The 26,208-nt window shown below is 46.5% G+C and overlaps 1 protein-coding gene across 4 annotated transcripts in view; it reads left to right on the top strand.

Annotated features, from left to right (window-relative positions):
* Positions 1–26,208, top strand: part of LOC124043663 (RNA-binding motif, single-stranded-interacting protein 3-like) — a 335,167-nt gene that overhangs the window by 166,478 nt on the left and 142,481 nt on the right. For all 4 annotated transcript variants that reach the window (XM_046362469.1, XM_046362468.1, XM_046362470.1 and 1 more), the window contains 2 exons: positions 1,367–1,524; positions 12,104–12,162. In XM_046362469.1, coding sequence (XP_046218425.1) covers positions 1,367–1,524; positions 12,104–12,162 — 217 coding nt within the window. The remainder of the gene's footprint in view (positions 1–1,366; positions 1,525–12,103; positions 12,163–26,208) is intronic.

Raw genomic sequence — 26,208 nt, 5'->3', positions numbered from 1 at the left:
CATTTCCATTCACTAAAAAAAGTCACCAGAACTGAGCTTGTCAGTCCTTCTACATAAAATGTATCCTGACCACCAAAATACCCCCCCCCCCCCCCAGTAAATGTCTCCTTTCTAAATGGACTGTGTACTACCACCAGGTCTTGCTTTCTCTCTCTCTCTCTCTCTCTCTCTCTCTCTCTCTCTCTCTCTCTCTCTCTCTCTCTCTCTCTCTCTCTCTCTCTCTCTCTCTCTCTCTCTCGCCACACACACAATATGCTGTAGCTCGGCAGCGAGGAACCACATTGTTTGTACTCAATACTCTACTCAGAGAGTGGCTGGCCGTCAGTTCCAGTTAGCCCAGCATGATAATTGGCCTCCCATTGATAGACGTGGGCTCCCTTCACGCTCCAGGGGCCTCGGCTCATTGTCAGAGGAGGCGACACACTGCCCGAGCACACTCAAAACAGCACATCAAATCAGCCATGCTTCACGGACCGGGTGCTAATGTGCGGGGCGGATACAATGAGTGGTGCGTGTGTGTTTGTTTTATCCGGGGGTAGGAGGTCTCTCAAATCACAGTGTGCAGTGTCTCTCCGGGGAGGCTATGGGGTTAACGTGGTTAACTGGAGCCGCTGGTGCCGTTTAAGCTATACTCTCTCGCTTTTCTCCTCTTTCTCCATCACTGCCCACCCCTTTCTCTCTCTCTCTCTCTCTCTCTCTCTCTCTCTCTCTCTCTCTCTCTCTCTCTCTCTCTCTCTCTCTCTCTCTCTCTCTCTCTCTCGCTCTCGCTCTCGCTCTCGCTCTCGTACTATTCCTTCCTCTCTTTCTTTCTGTCTGTCTTTCTGTCTTTCTCCCCCTCACCCGTTCTGCCTCTGTATGTCTTCTATGCCCACAGGGGCCCCACGTTCCCATCCCTGGAATAGAGATATAAATGGGATGTGAGCAGGGAGCCCTGACTCTCACACCATAAATCCACACTAATGGGAACACAGTCACATGGAGGGGGAGAGAGAGGAGGCTGCAGAGAGAGAGAAAGAGAAAAGGGAAGAGAGATTTAGTGTATAGAAGATGGGAGAGAGAAGGAAGAAATCGTGGAAATGTAGATTTGTGATATAGCTGGGGAGGTTTGTAGGCACAAATGTGAAGCGCGATAGAGTGAATAGTTCACAGGTAGTTGGTTCCGTTAAAACCATCAATAACAAATGAAATGTCACTCCCCCTCAAAAAATGCACTCCAACCAACATCTCTCAACACATATTTTTCCGTCTGTCTAACCCCTCTCGATCTCCCTATCTCTCTCTCTCTCTCAAAGATGTGTGAGTTACACAACTACACACTAAAAAATACATTTTTAGCCCTAACCCCTCCTCTCTTCTCTCCCTGCAGCAGCCCTATGCTCCACCCCCTCACCCCATGGCTCCGCCCAGCCCCAGCCATAACAGCTGCAGTCATGGCGGATCCGAGCAGCTGAGTAAAACTAACCTGTACATCCGAGGCCTGCCCCCGGGGACCACGGACCAGGATCTCATCAAGCTCTGCCAACCGTGAGTGTGGTACATACACAGATGATGAGAAACGCACACCCTTGCTCGTACACACATACACTCACTCACTCACACAGACACACACACCTGCTGGTACACACACACACCCTCATTTAAGCTGTGTATAAAAGAGTGTATAAAAGAAACAGACACGGGTAATCATAAAAGCTCTGCCAGGTGTGTGTCTGATACAAAAACACCCATGCGCATGGATATACACACACATCTACACTCAGCTCAATAAAGCCCTAATAAAGCTGAGATTGGACTGCCTCCCCCAGGAACCATGGACCAGGACCTCATCAAGCTGCAACACACAGACACGCACACACACACACGCACAAGCCCCTCACACACACACACACACACGCACAAGCCCCTCACACACACACACACACGCACACGCACACTCACACGCACACACACCCACACACACACACGCACAACACACCCTCACACACACGCACACACACACACACACACACACACACACACACACACACACACACACACACACACACACACACACGCACAAGCCCCTCACACACGCACACACGCACACACACACACACACACACACACACACACACACACACACACACACACACACACACACACACACACACACACACACACACACACACAACACACACACACACCCATACACACACACACACACACAAGCCACACACACACACACGCACGCACACACACACACACACACACACACACACACGCACGCACACACAAACAGCTTTGTTCGGCTCCATTAAAATCCTCCACGCCTTAATCGATGAAAGGGTCAAGATCATTAATAAAGACACTGCAAATTGTGAAATACAGGCTAAAGGGAAGTCTGCTGGTTACGTGTCCTTTTCTTGCCCATCTTTCCAGACGTGTCCCAGTCGAACGTAGCCAATAGTTTCATGATCTTATGGAATCGGAATGCTCTCCCTATGTCAGAAGTCCCGCATGTCTCGATATTGACCCATCACAATTCCATTAGCTAGAGAGAGCAAGCGCGATAAGAGCGCGGCGGTACTCAGCGTTTTGACACTGCATATCTCTTAGCCACATAGTCCCCTTCTGTACAAATATCACTGTAGGCCATTTCAGTTTATTTTTCCAATTCAATATGATCTTGAATTTGAGGCCAGACGTTTTCCAGAAGGGCATTGTGGGGAACCTAAGTAAAGTACCCGGCAGTGAAGATTCAAATATCATTCTGTGGTTTACTAGCTCCTGTACCTCAAAACATGACAAAACATTGGACAAACACCATTACTACCTCACTGTCCTCTAGTGGATGCTTCCCCTCCCTTCCTCCCACACACTCTGTCCTCAGCATTTCTCTCCCCTGTATTTTTGCCAGTCCCCTTCGTCTGTATTGTCTAAGTGCCCCCAAGGTTGCCCGAGGTCTGCCGTGCCAATGAAAATCCAATGCCAATGAAACTTTAATTAGCCAGCCACTGTTTCAGGCACAGGCGGGTAGTAACATTTTCACAAAGGTCATCTGGCGCTGCAGTCTGTGACACCCGGGTCCTCCTCCCACCCCAACCTGCTCCAACCCCACCATAATGGCATCCTCCCTTGGCCCGACGCCTTGTCCCCCAGGGCTTCATGTTAAACTGAAACCTCTGAAATGAGCTGTTGCAGTTTTCGGAAAATGAGGAGTCCTAGGGGGTTTTTCAACCACCTCTCAGCTGCCCGAGTTATTATCAGTATCATGGGGTTGTCTGACTCTGCCTGTGTGTGTGTTAGTGTGGCAGCATTTTCCTCTCAGAGATTAGTCTTGAAAACCCGACCCTAGGCAACAGTGACTAGGCAACAGTGACTAGGGTCGGGTTTCAATGACAGACTCTGTTGGCAACTTCTCTAAAGAAGAAAAAATGATCCGGCGTGAGTCCTCTTCGGACACACAACTCTCTCAGCAAATCACGATTCCAGAACGTTGCGATATGAAACCAGAGTTTGCAGTGATTTTAGTGAAGGTAGTTGATGCAAACTAGCCTCTTGCATTTCGCACTCATTAAATATTATCCCCGTGATATCCATTTAAAAAAAATATAATATTCAAGCAGATAAGGCACTTAAGGTAGTCCTTCATATCCAATGGTGACTTCCACTACTGCTTGTGGGTTCGTTGATGACTGTACAATCCGATTCAGGATGCACACTCTCTGCCACGGAAAGAGCACACAAAGGACTGTCCTGTTGAGGCCAGTGGTCATATGTTTTCTCTGTCACTTCGCCCACGGCCAACTGCACTCCTTGAGTCCGCGCCAATCTGGACGGAGACGGGGTTTATCGCCAACTTCTTTAGCGGATGTCTTCAGTTGGTCCTTTAGCCTCTTTTTTTTCTGCCCACCTGAAGAGTGACGGCCCAGTTCTGGCTGTCTGTACAGCATCTTTCGCAGGAGGCGGTCCTCTGGCATCCAGACGGCATCTAAGCTGGTGGTGGTGTGAAGTACACCTCAATGCTCCTGCAGTTGGTTCTCTGTTCTCGCAATGTGGCACACGGTCCTGCCAGGTCACTTTCAACATGCGTTGAAGCCATTTTATGTCAAAGGACTCTAGTAAGTGTCGGCTGTAGACTATCCATGTTTCACATCCATGAAGGAGTGTAGATACGCACGCTGCCTGGTAGACTGCAGCTTTGGTGTGAAGGGGATAAGGAAGTGACGTAGTTCGTCGATGCCTAAAGGGTCCGTCTTTGAAACCAGACCCTAGTCACTGTTGCTTAGGGTCGGGGGTGTTCAAGACAACTCTGATTACTATGAGTCCTTGTGGTGTGCTGAGCCATGCCGGTTCCCGAGACAGGTTCACGGGGTCACACACACTGTGGAACAGCCCCAGCAGTCCAGGCCCCGTATCTCTAAAGTAAACACAGTGCCGCCAACTGACGCATTCTTGAGTGTGCCATATCGTAGCTGCTGATTGGAGGTTGTTACACGCCGGCCTGAGAGATGCTTGGAAATGCCAAAGTTCTCTCAAATTGCAGCGGCTACTCCTGCATGAAAATGAACCTCGATCCGCTCTGTGACCGTAACGATACGACGAGCTACAGTCTCCAAAGCGTCCTAACACTCACCTACTACAACTTCCTCTGCTACTTCAAACATAGCCAAAAGAAAAGGGAGTCAATAACAACAATGGCCACGGAGGTTCAAATTCTACGCAGTTGGAAGAGCAATTAATGGGATTTGGGAGTGTGCTTAATCTATTTTATTCAATTGGCTGAGTCTGTAGCTCTCCAGAACCATCAGCCTGATATATGGGCATGGAGGAGCAGCCAGAGAAGGGGGTTTGGCTGAACACCCAGAGCAAGAGAGACCTGGATGGAACAGCCGTTACCGTTAGTAAAATGCCTGGACCAAGCCAGGCAGGTGGGGCACAGGGCCAAGCATAACCCACCCATGGGGTGTGTAGCCAACGCTAACCCCGAGCCCTCTTGGGCAACGGGAGACTTTATGATCCATTTGACTACCAAGCGATTGGGCAGCCCCAGGGTTTTCTTGTTGCAGTCCACCACCCAGGAGAGGTAGAGGGGCTGAACCAGCCCGCTGGTTCTTTTGAGTAAAGAGCATTTTTAGACAAGGCGCTCGAGACCAGACATAGGGCCCACACCTGGAATAACAGAAGCATTCAAGCTCACATTCTCCCTGCCAGTGGCCTAAATCCATAACTCAAACATGTACATTGCAAAGCACCCCAGAGCTTCCCTCCCTACCCTCCCTTCCGTCCTCCTCCCTTTTGACTTCTTTGTTTTCCACCTCCCTCCTGCTTTCATCCATCCCGCCCTTCTGGATCTCTGCACCCAATTTAATCCGCAGTCCAGCTACAGCTGTGCTCTCTATCACACTGCTTTCCCTCGCCCCATCAAACGGAGAGAAACCCAAATCAAGAGCTAATCACCGCCAATTGTCCCCAAAAAACTTTCCCATGTGCGGCGAGGGATGGAGGAGTGAGAGAGTGGGGAGTGACAGGTTTTGGGAGCTCCACACAGCAGAGGAAGGAGGAAGAGGTGACCCTGGGACCACCTGTTCCACAGAGCCTCTGCGATCCGAAGCGCCACATTATCCATCGTGACTCTCAGAGGCCCTCTGTTGACGCGAACCGGCCGGCTATCAGAGCCTCCCCGATCACACGGGCTCCTTTTCAACAAACTGCCAAAGAGATGAAGTGTGAGAAAAGACACTCCAGTCAGCCCAGACTCGGCTCTTTCGTCGCCCTACACTTTCAGTCCAGCTCCGCCTTTCCTGGCCCTTTCTCTCTCTCTCTCTCTCTCCGTCTCTCCCTCTCTCTCCTTCTCCGTCCAGTCAACCAACTCCGCTGCACGTCCTTCAGAACGGACCGAGATAGCGGCGCTTAACCTCTGAGGCAGTGAGGCAACCGCAAGAATGCCCAGACCGAACTAATATGTTGTATCCTCCACAACATTGATTTGGAGAGCAGTTGCTGTGCAGTGGCTGATATGCCCCCAGGCAATCTCCTACATTATTTATCCCTCAATTACTGTGTACATGGTATCGGGACAGCTTGGCTTTTCATAGGCACTCCCTCTGTTTGTTTCTTTACAGCCAGTTACAGCCAGTACACCCACTCTGCCGGGAAGCGTCGGGTAGCCTAGCGGTTAAGAGCTTTGGGCCAGTAACCGAAAGGTCGCTGGTTCGAATTCCAGAGAGGACTAGGTAAAAATCTGCCGATGTGTCCTTGAACAAAGCACTTAACCGTAAGTCACTCAGGATAAGAGTGTCTGCTAAATGACTAGAATGTCAAATGAAAGCTCCACCCCATCCATTACAGGTGCAGCAGCTGTCAGCCTTAAGACTGGTTGACGTGAGGGCAGGAAGCCGAGCGCTCGGGACTCTACAGTTTCCCTCCCAGATGCTTTGACACTCTCCGTCCCTTCCCCCTCTTTCTCTCTCTTTCCTTTTCATCTGGAGTAGTGTGGAGAAAGCAACACAGATGAGATGTGTTCATTTGTGCGTGTCAGACAGAAATGCGTGGCATGTCGGCTTGACAGGTTGTAGACGGCCGTGGACAAACAGGAGCTATTTTGGAACGATGAAGCCTGAAAGAGAACTGTGGTACTGTGGAAAATAGCCATATGCCTATTACTCATTCTATTAAACACACACACGTACACACACACACACGTACACACACGTACACACACACACACACACACACACACACACACACACACACACACACACACACACACACACACACACACACACACACACACACACACACACACACACACACACACACACACACACACACACACACACACACACACACACACACACACACTGCCATTTTTCTCTCCCACTCACTCCATTAAAAGCACTCCATATCTATAGTGGAGCCCCTGTAGTCGCTCACTCTCTCTTGTTCTCTCTCTCACGTCCTCTTGTTCTCTCACTCTCTCGCTCTAGTTCTCTCCCCCCCTCTCTCTTTTTCTTTCTCTCTCTCCCTCCTGCCCTCCCTGTGGGTGGAGATCTCTGTGATGAGCTCCAATCTGATGATCGGCCAATATCTTTCACCAGCACTACCTGTCAGAAATGCACTATCCTGTGTGTGTGTGTGTTATTTTTGGCCTGATACAGATCCTGGGTTGACAAGGACATCACCACTAAATCATGCTCAGGTCAGCTGCAGGTGCTAACTCAACCATGGCCGACACTGCTATTTAACACTGGTGATGCTCAACCATGGCCGACACTTGTCAGGCTAGCCTCAGTCAGAGCCCCTTAAAGGTGACGAAGGGCCGAATCCCGGATGGGTGGCTAACAGAATCAACCCAAGCTTGGGTTTTTTTCCAGCCCTGGGCCAGTTGACATGTCATCTTGTGAGTGAGCCAGCAAAGTATTGGCCTAATTCACCCGGTCACCATTTGTCAGAGGGCCGTCGTTGCCAGGGGAGCCATCACAATTCATTTCAAATGCAGAAACGTCAAGATGACATTTAGAAATAGAACTGTTGTCTTCCAGCAGTGGTAATACGTTCCACAGTGGGTGGGACCAGAGGGTGAGGAGGGCCAAAGAGCTTAGACCTACAGTTCACAGAAAACCATTGTATCACCTGATAGATGCAGGGAGAGAAGAGCTTAAGAACCGACAACGGTAACATCTTGTACCGTGGTAGTGCAGCGGCCATACTGTGGGATATCTTCAAAGGGCAGGTCCCTCTATAGTACACAAGTACAGCTCAGGAGAGTGGCTCGTGATTGATTTTGATTCAGTTCTACTTGAGTGACCAGCGGATCTTCCCCCCAATGCCAGGTGTCCATCAGGATAGAGCAGGCTAGTTCAGCAGTGCGCAGCACCTGCCTGTCTGTCTCTGCAGTTCACTGTGAGACTGGGCTTGCGTCCTAAATGACACCCTGTTCCCTATATAGCTCCCTGGGCTCTGGTCAAAAGTAGTGCACTATATAGGGAAATATAGTGCCATTTGGAACACAACCTGGGTCCCCTCCCCTGCCCTTAACCCTCTGTTCTATAGTCACAGAGGAAGCTCCCATGCTCCCAGGTCAACTGGTCCTAGTCCTTAATGGCCCACAGCACTAATAGCTGTGATTTGACCCCTGTCTGTCAGGCTCACCTTTAGAGGTCTGAGGGGGAGTCGGTTGAGCTTGCGGGTCAACCGGAACGTGGCACTAACTCAACCCGGAACGTTGCACTAAAGTATGGTGCCATCTCTCACTTTCCTGCTTTCAATCTATCCCTCTTCCTCTTCCTCTGTCTACCACTCGCTCTCTCCCTCTAGCCGTACCTGCCCATTCAGAATATGTGTAAAAACAGTGACACCTGTCTCTTAAATTACCATCAAACATTGAGTAATCTAAACGCAAAACTCAAGAGATGAACTGACACAGACGCCACACAGCCAGGGTCCCCCATCTGCCTCTGGGGTCCACAGCGGGATCACTTTCTTTCAAACTCCTCCCCAAACCTAGGGGCCCAAGGGCCTGTCAGACCCCTCTTCAGATACCCTGGGGTGTTTACACACACACACACACACACACACACACACACACACACACACACACACACACACACACACACACACACACACACACACACACACACACACACACACACACACACACACACACACACACACACACACACACACACACACACACACACACACACACACACACACACAGAGAGAGGAGAGAATGTGACTGTATCCCCTAGAGGTTGTGGTTATACCATGTGGTCAGCAGAAGGGAGGTAGGGAAACACAGACATGGAGCAGAAACTGCCTGGAGCTGTTTCCCACCTACCTGTCATGCCACTTCACACGTCTCCTGCAGCAAACAGACATGCAGACAGCGAGGGCGCTTTAGAGAGCCAGCGGGAGGACAACGCCACGCTTGGGTGGTCCGCCAGTCCCCCTCATCCCTCCTCCTGTAAAGCTGCACCAGTGATGTGTGTTGGCTCTGGTCTGCTCTCCACGTAAGAACCACTTCACCCCCCAGCGCAATGGCGGAAATATGCCTGGATCATTTCAACCAGAGAGGGCAAAAAGGAGATGCAGATAATCAATGGATCCAATATGATCCAATGTCTCGTCGTCAGGCCTCCACCCGAAAAGTAGAAGCTGCGGTTGAGGCGAAGCACCGTGCTTCAATTCCTAGAAAGCTTTAGAACGAATGACACCTTTTACAGTTGCCTCAATTTGTACGATGTTCAACGGCATAGAACCACATGTAAAAAAGTGTATTTTTATTGGGCGGGTGTCCTTTTTAGTCTCGTCGTCTCGAATTATTGATTGGATATGGCGGTGGAATGATTGGCAGAGAAAGAGAGGAAGGGAGAAAGAGTGAGAGGAAGAGGGGGAAGGACAATACCACATTTGACCATATAATAGCACTCTCAGCTTTCCAAGAAAACATCAATTGAGACATTTATGGTCTGTTTACATATATTTCCAAAGTTTTTTACACGGAACACTGGTAGGAAACCCATATAAACTGTATCTATGATCATTTGACAATATTTTAGCTTGACAATCATTCTAATACACAATTTCTGATATATCACATGCATTTGTTTTATTTTCCTGCATAAGTTAAATCAGTATTATGCCTCTACTGCCATTCATTACAATTAGGCTGGTTAGGATGTCCTCTCCGCCCCATGGCAATATGTGTAGAATAGCAGGAAGTTAGCTTTAGAAATGCCAAATTCTCTCATCCTCAATTCAATATATGTAGAATACCATGACATTAACTGTAAAACTGCACATTTTCCTCTCCACCCCATGGCAATATGTGTAGAATAGCATGAAATTATCTTTCAAAATGCCAAATTCTCTGAGCCTCATTGCAAAATGTGTAGAATAGCAGGAGGTGAGATATTACAATGCTAATTTTTCTCTTTGCCCCATGGCGAAATTAGTAGAATTGTAGGACGTTAACTGTTTCCCCGAGAGAGAAACTGTGTTACGCCACCGCAGAGAGAGATAGAATTGGGAGAGGGACAGAGGAGGAGAGGGAACGAGGGAGAGAGAGAAAAAGAGGGAAAGAGCGAGAGAGGGACTGGGTGAGGACTGACTAGGACCATTAAAGACAGAGATGACGGCGACTGACAGTGATTGAAATAGGATTAGAGGAGACCGGCTCGAGCAGAGCGACAGCATCACCAGTGTTAAACCTGGGCTTCACAGGGACTGTCTCTGTCACATCAAAGTCATGGAAGAGAAGCCGCCAGCACGGTGTCCACACACACACACACACACACACACACACACACACACACACACACACACACACACACACACACACACACACACACACACACACACACACACACACACACACACACACACACACACACACACACACACACACACACACACACACACACACCTTCCCATGCACAAACATATATACGTGGCTCGTACACGGCTTGTATTCCCTGTTTATTACCAATATTCTCCATGATGGGCTCAATGCCTGATTCTGCCTTTTCTTTTCATCCCACTCCTGGTGTCTTTGTCGGGTATTTTTGGATCACAGACACGATGCATTGATGAACCATCTTTAACAATTAATGAGACGAGTTGTCTCCTGGTCCCAGTGGACCCAAACAAAGTTCTAATGAGAACTTTCCCCAACCCCATGCCAATCGGAGGCCTTTTTAACTGTTTCCCAGAACGAGCCGACTGTACACACACACACACACACACACACACACACACACACACACACACACACACACACACACACACACACACACACACACACACACACACACACACACACACACACACACACACACACACACACACACACACACACACACACACACACACACACACACACACACACACACACACACACACTTGCCCATTTTCGCACATACACACAACCAGACACGCAGAAAAAAACACCTTAGTTAGTGCTACGTTAATGTTACAGTCGATGTGTAACTTCATTGAGTTTCCAATGTATGTTCAGTTTTTTCCCTCCACCATAGTTCATTTGTCACGTGCACAGGACACGGCAGGTGTAAACCAAGGCTTTTTCCTCAACAGTGCACCATCAATAACAAGCATACAATGTTTGCTTTGAGTATATCAATGGCATCAAATATATGCACCAGCCCCGTGTTGAATCCAATCTTTTCTATTGCTCATGGGAGACACCCTCGAACTCCCTCGGGGAATACAAATCCCCGTTGATATTTCTTACCAGGTAAGTCAAATTACCCTGTGTCTCTCGCTCCCATAAAATACAATCGACTGATTGGTATCAATGAGGCTAAGTTTCCGCCTGCCGGGCTGCGTCCCTAATGGCACCCTGTTCCCATAGAGGTGCACTACTTTTGACACCAGGCATATTGGGAACTGGTGCCATTTGGGACCCAGCCACAGTCAAAATTACCCTGCGTCTCGATCCCATCAAGACAACAGTCTGATTGGTATCCAGGAGTCTGAGTGTCAGGCTGTAGTTTTTCCTCTTTGTGCTCATCAGTTCATGCCTGCCACCCACCCCACCGCAGCATGCAATAAATAGAGTCTTCGCTGTGCGTTGAGAAATGGCACAATTATCCCCCGCTGGTGAAATATGGGCCAGGAAGCTCCACACTTCCCTATGTACACACATACACACACACACACACACAAACGCACACACACACACAAGGGCAAGTACAGGCACGCACGCATACACACAGGCACAAACACACAGGCAGGCACACACACACAGAGCTGCCTGATGCCGTGGTCCTCTAGTCCACACACAGTCCATAACGATGGGGTTTTTGCCACAGCAAGTCATAGTGCAGTTGTTTGATTAATGGGAGAGATGAAGTGGTAGTAGACATTCCCGATGTGTTAACTTCCGCTGTGTTTATTTCCCAGCAGCGGTAATGGTTATCAAGAGAGCAATCGTGCCTCACTACATTTATACATTTTTAGGCCAAGTGGAGGTTAGAGAATTGAGAGAGGACAAAATAGCCTACTGTAATGGTAATAGCACTACTGAATTCTAAGAATATTCCTGATGTTATGTCCTAGAACCATTCCACCGAGTAATTCTGCTTCTCTCTTCTCTTCACAGGTATGGGAAAATAGTGTCAACCAAGGCCATCCTGGACAAGAACACCAACCAGTGCAAAGGTATGTCACCAAAGTCACTGTATCCCAAATGGCACCGTATTCCCTTGGTAGTGCACTACTTTTGACCAGGGCACTATGTAGGGAATGGGGTGCCATTTGGGATGAGCCTTGTGTTAGCCACCGAGAGCCTTGTGTCTGCCACCGTCCACGGCGCAGCGATCACTCATCAAAGCAGATGTTGTCAAAGGAAGCGTTCGGTGCCAAGCCCTGGCATGAGCACAGACCTCAGTCAAGAAAGCACCTGCATGTCGCAAATCAACGATTTAGCAGTTACCGCTAGCTGGAGAAAGGATGGAGGTTAATGACTAGGCCCAACGATGAAGTTCGCTCGCCGGAAGGATGTCAGACGATCGGCAGTTGTTGTGCAGCCCCTCCCTAGCTACGGCCCCGTAGACTCTTTTTATCTCCCCCTCTTTCAACCGGGTCTTGGAAAACAGCGTTAGCCTGTGCTGTCTGTACACTCACCAGGAGTGTCATGTTGACACATCAAAACCAAACGACGGAGCCGTCATATCGGCGGAAAATGTTTCAATCGCTAATCAAGTGCACATATCCAATTAGAGGGCGAACAGGCAAGTACGAGGCAGTTAAACATTCTTTAGTATCGCTCTGGTCTTACATCTCAAGCTATTCGTAGACGTGTTCCCCGCTTCAGCCGGTACTGTAAATACATTTCCGTAGTTTTCCTTCTGTTCACTCTCCTCTGATGGCTGCTACACACTCAAAACAGAGCGACAAGAGTGTGGTAGATACGGTCCATTCCTAAAATTCGGCGGCAGCTCCGTTTGCGTACGGTGTGTAGACCCATTTCATGGCCAGTCGTAGAGGGGGAGAAGAAGAAAAACAACAGATTAGTCCTGAGGTGTATGACAGCGCTGTTTAAGCGCTACTGAGGTTCCATCAATACTTGGTAATTGTTTTTTGCAGCCTCTTTGCTCTGTATTGCCGCCCACCTTCGTGGAGATGCCGCCTTCCGACCCGTCCTTACCTGGATGGAAAACAACCCTCCATGATTCAAGGCTGGAGAAGCCTCGGATTGGCTTAACCTCCTTTGTGTGGGGCGGCAGGTAGCTTAGTGGTTAAGAGCGTCGGGCCAGTAACCAAAGGGTCACTGGTTCGAATCGCGGAGGCATCTACCGTAGGTGAGAAATCAGCTGATGTGCCCTTGAGCAAGGCACTTAACCCGAATTGCTTCTGGGTAAGAGCATCTGCTAAATGACAGGAATGTCCATTTGTTGCTGGTGACTCATGTAGGCAATCAGAAGTCAGCCTGGGACCCTTGTTAGGAGGAAGGATGGACCCACGGGTGGTGGAAAACAGGAAGAGATGATTGAGGGAGTACAGACACACCAGAGGTGTGAAGTAAATCGCAGGGTGTGGAGATGAAATACAGTAGAGCCTCTCTGAGTCCAGGGCACTGGCCTGGTGAGTTATGCTCTGGAGGGCCAGGCACTCGGCTCTGCACTCGCGGGTGGGGGGAGACCAGTTTCCCATACCTCACCTGCCTGGAATGCAGCGCTGCCGAGATGCCAAAAGCCAAGCATAAGCATCTGTATTTTACGAGTGGAAATGATGGTCCAGCCCTGTGCACCGAGGGAGGGGAAGGGGGAGGAGGGCAGAAAGACGGGAGAGAGAGGGAGAAAGGAAGAGAGGCCACAATAGCTCCAAGGCCTCATCAGAAGCCATGTGTTTCTGTATAAATGCAGATCTCTGGCTTACCCCTGACATGTAACCTATGTCTCTGATCACTATTGACAGCCAGGGCCTCATTCCTTTCATACTGATGTTGAAATACATGTGCAATATATTTCAGATTTTTAGAGAGCTTGATACAGAGTGCCTGTGTTTTTTTTGTCTTCTTGACCCCGACCGGCATTTTATTTCTTAAACTGAAATGATTTTCTTCTAGTGAGACACCAATGTTGTAACATACCCGCTCAACTATTTTTCATGATAGCGTCAATGTTCAGAGGTTACTCCAGTCTACTCAATCTGCTTCTAAACAGATTTTTCCTTTCAAAAGCATGCTCTCTCCTCCCCTCCGCCCTTGTAAAGGTGAATGCAGGAAGGCGGGGTACGGGTTGGAGCAGGTTTCGTATCCATCATAAGAAGAACACCGCGTCGCCCTGATCCGGTATCACTTTGTTTTCAGTCGTCTGCCCTTTTGACCTGGCGCTCCTTTAAATGTCAGAGGCAGTGCTTTTTCAACACGGTGGCACCACCAGACAGACACCGAGCCGGGAACAAACCAGGCCAATCCTCCCTCCCTCCTCTCCTGTGATATTTGTATTTAGTTCAGCTCAGTGAGAATGCAGCAAAGCGCAAGAAAAAGGGGAAGGGTGCATGAGGTCAGCAACCAGTCATCTCTGGGAAAGATTAAAGAAATGCGAGACACACTGAGATTGAAGCGTGGGAGAGGAACCTGTTTGTTGTAGAGAGACCGAGATATGCTGGGCACTAATGTACCCCACACACACACACACACACACACACACACACACACACACACACACAAACAAATGCACTTGCGCACACACGCACACACAATCACGCATGCATGGATGCACTCATTATACACACACATTCACGCGAGCATGCCCAGTGGTGTAAAGTAATTCAGTAAAAATATGTGAAAGGACTACTTAAGTCGTTTTTATGGGTATCAGTACTTTACTTTACTATTTACATTTTTGAATGCTTTTACTTTTTTTTAAATGGTCTAATTCAGACTTATCGAGAGAACATCCCTTGTCATCCCTAGTGCCTCTGATCTGGCAGACTCACTAAACACATGCTTCATCTGGTTTGCTTAATATAAGGAATTTGAAATGATTTATACTTTTACTTTTGATACTTAAGTATATTCAAAACCAAATACATGTAGATTTTTACTCAAGTCGGATTTTACTGGGTGACCTTTTACTTACATTTTCTATTAAGGTATCTTTACTTTTACTCAAGTATTTTTTTTACCTTTATTTAACTAGGCAAGTCAGTTAAGAGCAAATTCTTATTTTCAATGCAGAACTTAATATTTGGTACAGAAACCTTTGTTTGCAATTACAGAGATCATACGTTTCCTGTAGTTCTTGACCAGGTTTGCACACACTGCAGCAGGGATTTTGGCTCACTCCTCCATACAGACCTTCTCCAGATCCTTCAGGTTTTGGGCTGTCGCTGGGCAATACGGACTTTCAGTTCCCTCCAAAGATTTTCTATTGGGTTCAGGTCTGGAGACTGGCTAGGCCACTCCAGGACCTTGAGATGCTTCTTACGGAGCCACTCCTTAGTTGCCCTGGCTGTGTGTTACCGGTCGTTGTCATGCTGGAAGACCCAGCCACAACCCATCTTCAATGCTCTTACTGAGGGAAGGAGGTTGTTGGCCAAGATCTTGCGATACATGGCCCCATCCAACCTCCCATCAATACGGTGCAGTCGTCCTGTCCACTTTGCAGAAAAGCATCCCCAAAGAATGATGTTTCCACCTCCATGCTTCACAGTTGGGATGGTGTTCTTGGGGTTGTACTCATCCTTCTTCCTCTAAACACGGTGAGTGGAGTTTAGACCAAAAAGCTCTATTTTTGTCTCATCAGACCACATGACCTTCTCCCATTCCTCCTCTGGATCATCCAGATGGTCATTGGCAAACTTCAGACGGGCCTGGACATGCGCTGGCTTGAGCAGGGGGACCTTGCGTGCGCTGCAGGATTTTAATCCATGACGGCGTAGTGTGTTACTAATGGTTTTCTTTGAGAATGTGGTCCCAGCTCTCTTCAGGTCATTGACCAGGTCCTGCCATGTAGTTCTGGGCTGATCCCTCATCTTCCTCATGATCATTGATGCCCCACGAGGTGAGATCTGGCATGGAGCTCCAGACCGAGGGTGATTGACCGTCATCTTGAACTTGCGCCAACAGTTGTTGCCTTCTCACCAAGCTGCTTGCCTATTGTCCTGTAGCCCACCCCAGCCTTGTGCAGGTCTACAATTTAATCCTGATGTCCTTACACAGCTCTCTGGTCTTGGCCATTGTGGAAAGGTTGGAGTCTGTTTGATTGAATGTGTGGACAGGTGTCTTTTATACAGGTAACGAGTTCAAACAGGTGCAGTTAATACAGGTAATGAGTGGAGAACAGGAGGGCTTCTTAAAGAAAAACTAGCATGTCTGTGAGAGCCGGAATTCTTTCTGGTTGGTAGGTGATAAAATACTTATGTCATGCAATAAAATGAAAATTAATTACTTAAAAATCATACAATGTGATTTTATGGATTTTCCGTCTCTCACAGTTGAAGTGTACCTATGATAAAAATGACAGACCTCTACATGCTTTGTAAGTAGGAAAACCTGCAAAATCGGCAGTGTATCAAATACTTGTTCTCCCCACTGTATGTACATTAATTCACACATGCACGTAGAATAGCACACACATGTACATTCCACATTTTTACACTCTGTAAAACACAGAGTGCATAATCACATTTAGGCCAGCATACTAGAGCCTCTCCTCTCCTCCACACACGCAGCCTACACCCCCACCCACACACTCATCCATCTGCCTTAGGACTCTATGGCTCCTGCAGCAACCAGCAGCAGATCTATCAATCCTCCGCCTGCCTAGCATCACAGCGTGACTGCCTTCCACCTCTGCATCGTGCGGGCTCCGAATGAGCCTCTCCATCTTCCCATCGCTGACGCCCTGGACAGACCGGAGAGCAATGGGAATAGGAAATTGTGAAAGGCTTAAGGGCCGTCAAGCTCTGTGGGTAAGAGGGGAGGCATTCTCTCCCTCTGTCCCTGTATTGTTCCCTCCTGCTTCTCTTTGGATGTTTTTTAGTAGGAGTGAGATGTGGGTTTGCTTAATCTGAGGGTCTCGGGAACCGAAACCACTAATTTGCTATCCTGAAAAAAAACATGAAAAAGGCAGCTCAGGCATTTGAAGGAAAGCAGGGGCTGACCGAATGGAGACATTTTAGATTTTCCTTTATGAGCCCCGAGGCAGAGGAAATGACCTCAGCCCGTTAAAGGACCTCCGTTTCCTCTGCCAGGAGATAAGGCGGCGGAGGCTGAGATTCGCAAGCCGGCCTGGCGGTTCAACACCACACAGGATTGTACGAAATTAGATGAGATAATTGGCTCCCACGGTTTTGTTCTCTTCTCAGCTGCCTGTTGTTGTTCCTCAATGACACCTGTCATAGAGGCTATATTTTTGTTCTGTAGCTCAGTTGGTAGTGCATAATGCTTGTAACACCAGGATAGTGGATTTGAATCCTGGGAAAACACATACGCAATAATTTTGCCCTGAGAACAGTCTCAATTTGTTTCGGCATGGACTCTACAAGGTGTCAAGCGTTCCACAGGGATGCTGGCCCATGTTCACTCCAATGCTTCCCACAGTTGGCTCAATTTCCTTTGGGTGGTTGACCATTCTTGATACACACAGGGAACTGTTGAGCGTGAAAAACTCAGCGGCGTTGCAGTTCTTGACACAATCCGGTGCTCCTTACTACCATACCCCATTCAAAGACACTTAACTATTGTGTCTTGTCCATTCGCCCTCTAAATGGCACACATACACAATCCAAGGCCTTCTTTAACCTTTCTCCTCCCCTTCATCTTCACTGATTGAAGTGGATTGTCACGCCCTGGTCTTAGTATTTTGTGTTTTCTTTAATATGTGGTCAGGCCAGGGTGTGACATGGGTTTTTTATGTGGTGTGTTTTGTCTTGAGGTTCTTCGTAGGTATTGTTTTCGTAGGTATTGGGATTGTGGCTTAGTGGGGTTTTCTAGCATAGTCTATGGCTGCCTGGAGTGGTTCTCCATCAGAGGCAGGTGTTTATCGTTGTCTCTGATTGGGAACCATATTTAGGCAGCCATATTCTTTGAGTGTTTCGTAGGTGATTGTTCCTGTCTCTGTGTTTGTTTGTTTGCACCAGTATAGGCTGTTAGGTTTTCTCGTTATGTTGATTGTTTTTGTATTGTTCGTTTTTTTCATCGTCATTAAACATGTATCAAGAATACCACGCTGCATTTTGTTCCGACTCTATCACCAGAAGAAAACCGTAACATGGATTTAACAACTGACATCAATAATGGATCATAGCTTTCACCTGGATTCATCTGGTCAGTCTACAGTTGAAGTCGGAAGTTTATATACAATTAGGTTGGAGTCATTAAAACTAATTTTTCAACCACTCCACAAAGTTCTTGTTAACTATAGTTTTGGCAAGTCGGTTAGGACATCTACTTTGTGCATGGCACAAGTAATTTTTCCAACAATTGTTTACAGAGAGATTATTTCACTTATAATTCACTGTATCACAATTCCAGTGGGTCAGAAGTTTACATACACTAAATTGACTGTGCCTTTAAACAGCTTGGAAAATTCCAGAAAATGATGTCATGGCTTTAGAAGCTTCTGATAGGCTAATTGACATCATTTGAGTCAATTGTAGGTGTACCTGTGGATGTATTTCAAGGCCTACCTTCAAACTCAGTGCCTCTTTGCTTGACATCATGGGACAATCAAAAGAAATCAGCCAATACCTCAGAAGAAAAGTTGTAGACCTCCAAAAGTTTGGTTCATCCTTGGGAGCAATTTCCAAATGCATGAAGGTACCACGTTCATCTGTACAAACAATAGAACGCAAGTATAAATACCATGGGACCACGCAGCTGTCATACTGCTCAGTAAGGAGACGCTTTCTAGAGATGAATGTACTTTGGTGTGAAAAGTGCAACTAAATCCCAGAACAACGGCAAAGGACCTTGCTGGAGGAAACGGGTACGAAAGTATCTATATCCACAGTAAAATGAGTCCTATATCAACATAACCTGAAAGGCCGCTCAGCAAGGAAGAAGCCACTGCTCCAAAACTGCCATAAAAAAGCCAGACTATGGTTTGTAACTGCACAAGGGGACAAAGATCATACTTTCTGGAGAAATGTCCTCTGGTCTGATAAAACTAAAATAGAACTGTTCGGCCATAATGACCATTGTTATGTTTGGAGGAGAAAGGGGGATGCTTGCAAGCCGAAGAACACCATCCCAACCTTAAAGCATGAGGGTGGCAGCATCATGTTTTTGGGGTGCTTTGCTGCAGGAGGGACTGGTGCACTTCACAAAATAGATGGCATCATTAGGGATGAAAATTATGTGGATATATTGAAGAAAAATCTCAAGACATCAGTCAGGAAGTTAAAGCTTGGTTGCAAATGGGTCTTCCAAATGGACAATGACGCCAAGCATACTTCCAAAGTTTTGGCAAAATGGCTTCAGGACAACAAAGTCAAGGTATTGGAGTGGCCATCACAAAGCCCTGACCTCAATCCTATAGAACATTTGTGGGCAGAACTGAAAAAGTGTGTGAGAACAAGTAGGCCTTACAAACCTGACTCATTTACACCATCTTTGTCAGGAGGAATGGGCCAAAATTCACCCAACTTATTGTGGGAAGCTTGTGGAAGGCTACCCAAAACGTTTGACCCACATTAAACAATTTAAAGGCAATGCTACCAAATACTAATTGAGTGTAAACTTCTGACCCACTGGGAATGTGATTTAAAGAAATAAATCATTATCTCAACTATTATTTTGATATTTCACATTCTTAAAATAAAGTGGTGGTCCTAACTGACCTAAGACAGGGAATTTATATTTGGATGAAATGTCAGGAAGATAGAAGAGATACAGTATATAAAGTAGTGCATCACTTTCTACTCGGCTTGGCCATTACAATTGCCTACATCCATACACCTCCCACTAGCACAGAGTGAGCCTCTAATGGAGAAATATCTGCAAATGTTAGTCTCTATAAAAACTAGATTTATGGCTACGTCAATGGCTTAGTAGAGTATTGCATGATGCCGAGCATAAAGGAGAATTGATGAATGAGGTTGTGCTCTCCAAGAAGGCCTGTTTTGGATTGTCCTGTGTGCATTTCTGGGAAGTGGAAAGAGAAAGGCAAGCGAGTGCTGTTTGCATCCATTATCGGTTTCTCATTAGAGGGGCCGAGATATAAACATTTGTCTATGTTGCCGGCGCAATTAGGGATTCTCTCTGCAGCCCCTCTGCCCTTTGAAAATGAATTATGTGCAGATGAGAATCTCAACTTAAGTGTGGCCAGCAGCAGACCTCTTCCAGAATGCTTCTCTCTTCCCGAAAACGATTCCAGAAAGAGGCAAGCTATGGAGAAACAGGTGAGAGAGAGGCATAATGAGAAGAGTGTACGCCTGTCCCCTGTCTGCATGTGAAGTAATGCTCTTAATTTGTAATCGCAATGAAGGAATTCCATTGATCGGGTGGCGTCGCAAACCTCAATGTGGTGTCCCCCGTACTCCACCCGTTCTTGTTTTGCTGCAGAGCCTCACACAGCTCAAGCCCCCCCCCCCCCACCCCCGCGTCCATCTCCCTCCCTTTTCCATATCCCATTCCTTTAAGCCAAGGCGCTCTCTCGCCTTCCAAGTTGGCCGCACACCAAGCTGGCGTCTAAATGGGTGAGCACGTCGTAAATAGAACCCGGCCACCACATTCCTCCAGCAGTGACCTTTTGTCCCCCCCTCCACTTCCTGTGCTGCTTCCGCTGGCAGTGTGGTCGCCGCTTCACTTCCAGGGCTGGCCGGCCGGGAGACCAATGCCCCGAGGAACAGCAGCACTGTCTCTGTGTCATGAGCCCTGAGCTCTGACACCATCCTTGCTTGTGTTTGACGTCACTTCCATCCTTATACAACACTGTTGAGCTCTCTTCCCTCCCGGTCCATCGACAAACAGCCTTGAGGGTTATCAGTCGAGGGCGAGGGCGAGGGCATATCTACCACCATTTTTTATCCCAGTGTCACCGTCGCTATTGTGGTAACCACAATGGGGGCCACAGCCTTCCCCTGACCTGCAAGGGGTTCGGGGTTCGCCCCTGCATCTTCCGGAGTAATGATCATTATCCTTGATTAGTTAAGGAAGGAATAAATCAGAAATGAATGAATAAGAGTAGATGGGAGCGGCTTGGCTGTTCCTTATGAATGAATCAGAGCTGAGGGACAAAGAAGGCCGTGCATGAAAAATAAAGGAACACTTTGTCCTTCTCATGGTTTTTATGTTTGCCTCTGCATTGGAGATGTATTTTTCGGAGGCCCCTCTTGATCTATGCTTTGTTAAAATATTGTCTCTGTCTGCCCATTATTGTGCATTCTGCCACAGTTGCTGAGGTGATTATCTATCCTGTTGCCTAGTCACTTTATCCCTACCTATATGTACAGTGCATTCGGAAAGTATTAAAACCCCTTCGTTTTTTCCACATTTTGTTACGTTATACCCTTATTCTAAAATGGATTCCAAAAAAATGTTTACTCATCAATCTACACTCAATACCCCATAATGACAATGCGAAAACATTTGATTTTGAAAAGGCACACCTGTCTATATAAGGTCCCACATTTGACAGTGCATGTCAGAGCAAAAACCAAGCCATGAAGTCGAAGGAATTGTCCATAGAGCTCCGAGACAGGATTGTGTCGAGGTACATATCTGGGGAAGGGTACCAAAACATTTCTGCAGCATTGAAGGTCCCCAAGAACACAGTGGCCTCAATTCTTAAATGGTAAAGTTTTGGAAAAACCAAGACTCTTAACTAGAGCTGGCCACTTGGCCAAACTGCACAATTGGGAGAGAAGGGCCTTGGTTAGGGAGGTGACCAAGAACCCATTGGTTACACTGACAGAGATCCAGAGGTCTTTCAGGAGGACAACAATCTCTGCAGCATTTTACTAATCAGGCCTTCATGGTAGAGTGGAAGCCACTCCTCAGTAAAAGGGACATGACGGAGATTCTTGATGAAAACCTGCTCCAGAGCGCTCAGGACCTCAGACTGGGGTGAAGGTTAATCTTCCAACATGACAACGACCCTAAACACACAGCCAAGACAGCGCAGGTGGCTTCGAGACAAGTCTCTGAATGGCCCAGCCAGAGCCCGGACTTGAAACCGATCTAATATCTCTGGAGAGACATACAAATAGCTGTGCAGCGACGCTCCCCATCCAACCTAACAGAGCTGTGAGAGGAACTGCAGAGAAGAATGGGAGAAACTTCCCAAATACAGTTGTGCCAAGCTTGTAGCGTCATACCCAAGAATACTCGAGGCTGTAATCGCTGCCAAAGGTGCTTCAACAAAGTACTGAGTAAAGGGTCTGAATGCTTATGTAAATGTGATATATACAGTAACAGACAAAAGTTTGGACAGACTTACCCATTAAAGGGTTTTTCTTTATTTTTACTGTTTTCTACATTGTAGAATAATAGTGAAGACTTTAAAACTATAAAATAACACATGGAATCCCAAAAAGTCTTAAACAAATCAAAATATATTTTAGATTATTCAAAGTAGTCACCCTTTGTCTTGATGACAGCTTTGCAAACTCTTGGCATTTTCTCAACCAGCTTCATGAGGTAGTCACCTGGAATGTAATTTCAATTAACAGGTGTCCCTTGTTAAAATGTACATTTTTGGAATTTCTTTCCTTAATGCGTTTGAGCCAATCAGTTGTGTTGTGACAAGGTAGGGGTAGTATACAGAAGATAGCCCTATTTGGTAAAAGACCAAGTCCATATTATGGCAAGACCAGCTTAAATAAGCAAAGAGAAACGACAGTCCATCATTACTTTAAGACATGAAGGTTAGTCAATGTGGAAAATTTCAAGAACTTTAAGTGCAGTCGCAAAAACCAAGTGCTATGATGAAACTGAATCTCATGAGGACCGCCACAGGAATGGAAGATCTAGTGTTACTCTGCTGCAGAGGATAAGTTCATTAGAGTTGCCAGCCTCAGAAATTGCAGCCCAAATAAATGCTACACAGAGTTCAAGTAACAGACACATCTCTGTTCAGACGAGAGAAGTGTGAATCAGGTCTTTATGGTTGAATTGCTGCAAAGAAACCACTACTAAAGGACACCAATAAGAAGGAGACTTACTTGGGCCAAGAAACACGAGCAATAGACATTAGACCGGTGGAAATCTGTCCTTTGGTCTGATGAGTCCAAATTTGAGATTTTTGGTTCCAACTGCTGTCATCTGTCCTTTGGTCTGATGAGTCCAAATTTGAGATTTTTGGTTCCAACTGCTGTCTTTGTGAGACACCGAGTAGGTGAACGGATGATCTCTGCATGTGTAGTTCCCACCGTGAAGCATGGAGGAGGAGATGTGATGGTGTGGGGGTGCTTTGCTGGTGACACTGTCTGGGATTTGAATAATAATTCAAGGCACACTTAACCAGCATGGCTACCAGCATTCTGCAGCTATACGCCATCCCGTCTGGTTTGCGCTTAGAGGGACTACAATTTGTTTTTCAACAGGACAATGACCCAACACACCAGGCTGTGTAAGGGCTATTTTACCAAGAAGGAGAGTGATGGAGTGCTACATCAGATGACCTGGCCTCCACAATCACCTGACCTCATGACTATTTAAAACTATATAGATATATTTAACCTTTATTTAACTAGGCAAGTCCGTTAAGAACAATTCTTATTTACAATGACTGCCTACCAGCGTGAGATGGTTTGGGATGAGTTGGACTGCAGAGTGAAGGAAAAGCAACCAACAAATGCTCAGCATATGTGGGAACTCCTTCAAGACTGTTGGACAAGCATGGTTTGTTGAGATAATGCCAAGAGTGTGCAAAGCTGTCATCATGGCAAAGGATGGCTACTTTTAAGAATCTAAAATATAAATTGTATTTTGATTTGTTTAACACTTGTTTGGTTACCACATGATTCCATATGTGTTATTTCATAGTTTGGATGTCTTCACTATTATTCTACAATGTAGAAAATAGTACAAATAAAGAAAAACCCTTGACTGAGTAGGTGTGTCCACACTTTTGACTGGTACTGTATCTCTACCTCAATTACATCGTACACCTGCCCATCGACTCGGTACTGGTACCCTGTGTATATAGCCAAGTTATCGTTACTCAATGTGTGTTCATTCCTTGTTAATATTCAATTATTTTTTTTCTCTGCATTGGTGGGAAGGGCCCGTAAGTAAGCATTTCACTTAGTCTACACCTGTTGTTTTAAGAAGCATCTGACAAATAACATTTGACTTTATTTTTTTATTTTTTATTTCACCTTGGCCAAACTTGATTTGATTATGTCGCTGTACTCCAACCCGCATCAACAATCAGGCTAAACTGGATGTACATGTAGCACAAAATGTCACTGTCATTTTCCTTCTAGAACCCTTAGCTTTGTGGGCTTAAGGATTTTCACTTTTTCACTGCCACTGTTTAAGGTCTATTGACATTCTAGCCTATGACGTAAATTACTTAAATAGTCAAATTACATTTCAGACATTGAGTATCCCTCAGGAACCAGTGTTTTCTAGCCCCCCCTGTGTGTGTGTGCGTGTGTGTGTGCGCGTGCGCGTGTGTGTGTGTGTGTGCGCGTGTGTGTTTGTTTGTTTGCACCCTTTTCAAATATGCGTGGGTCACTATTGCCAGTCCAGTCTTTTGCCAGATCATCTATTTTCAAGGTAGACTCAGCAATATGACGTAGATGCAGAAAGTAAACAGCATAGTGGGTTAATATCCTCAACGACTAAGAGCATTGAAGCGTGAGGCTCAACCTCTCCACTGTTTTGGTGCCCTGGCTACCACGCTCCAACAGCGTGAAGCAAACTCAAGCACGTGCGCAGATACTGTGTGTGACCGTGTGAGAGCGAAGTCTTGCATCTCTCTTATCTCAAGATCTGCGGTGCCACAAGATCATTTAACGGAGTTTTACCTTTAACAACCTTTTGACAAGTAATTCACACCCTGCGGGTATCTTCCTCCCTCTCAAGAGCTCTTCAGATGATGCAGTGTTACACTTTTAAGGCTAACAAGACAATGTAGTTACTGTGTATTACTGTGTAACTGAGTGGCGAAGGCAATTACACATCTGAATGGAGACCAGGTCTGCTGTGTGTTTAGGATATTTTCTCACTAGCATTATTCTGCCCACTCAGATCAATTAACACCAGTTGCCTGCGAGAGGTGTCCTTAAAATATGCTAATTATAATTGAAAGGCTGGTTTTGGGGTCTTTTTAAATCAGGCTAGCCATTTAGTCAAGACTGGCCCATTTTGTAATTCTGTCTCATCCAAATGGATCTTAACATAAAACACTGTGAACTGTGCACTGTTCAAACCTGAGCTGTCCGTCTTAGTAACTGGGTAGTTCACTCACGTCTTATCCCAATATAGATCGCTTTCGGAGTCCACAAATCATGATGGAACATTTGTGATTGGAAGACTTATGATAGTCCTCATAATTCTTAATTATTCATACAAAACAATGTGAACTGCACATCAGTTAAATCGACTGTGCAACAGCACTGTTGGTTTTGGAATGACTGTACCTCAGAAACCCAGTTACTTGTTTTGATTGATGGGAATTTGAGTAAAATGCTACAGCAGCTGGACTGTATGGTGTTGAACTATACGTTAGGTAGGAAGGCGAAAGATAGAGGGAAGGAAGGATTCATTAAAGCCCAGATATGAAAATGCTTCAGTATTTCAATAGTCAAGGTGATAATCTCATATCTATAGCCCCTGGTTGATTTCCTGTTCTGCTGCACTAACCTGTAACAGTTTTACAATAAGCAGTTTTTTTACAGTAAGATTGTGTTCTACTACAGTAAAAGTGATGCAGGCAGAAAGCAGATCAATGAACAAATCCTGCAGCTAAGGGAGGCAGAATGCAGAAGGTTATTGATCAGATGATGATTGAGGTAGAGATCCATACCCATATGTTGGTTCAAAACCCATAGGGACAGTTTCCTGGACACAGATGAAGCCTAGTCCTGAACTAAAAAGCATGCTGAATAGAGAATATCCATTGAAAATGCTTTTTAGTCCAGAACTGTCCGGGAAACCAGCCTGTAGTGTCTATACCCAAGGCTATTACAGAATGAGGTTGTTCCTGATGCCACAGTCTGTAATGTATGGTACCAGTGAGCTGTGCTGTCTGGGTCTCCTTGGCCCTGTGCCCTGGCACTCTTCCCTCAGCAAGCCACTGCAGC

The sequence above is a fragment of the Oncorhynchus gorbuscha genome, linkage group LG09, assembly GCF_021184085.1.
Source record: "Oncorhynchus gorbuscha isolate QuinsamMale2020 ecotype Even-year linkage group LG09, OgorEven_v1.0, whole genome shotgun sequence".
Taxonomy (NCBI): domain Eukaryota; kingdom Metazoa; phylum Chordata; class Actinopteri; order Salmoniformes; family Salmonidae; genus Oncorhynchus; species Oncorhynchus gorbuscha.
This window is presented reverse-complemented; position numbering and strand designations above follow the sequence as displayed.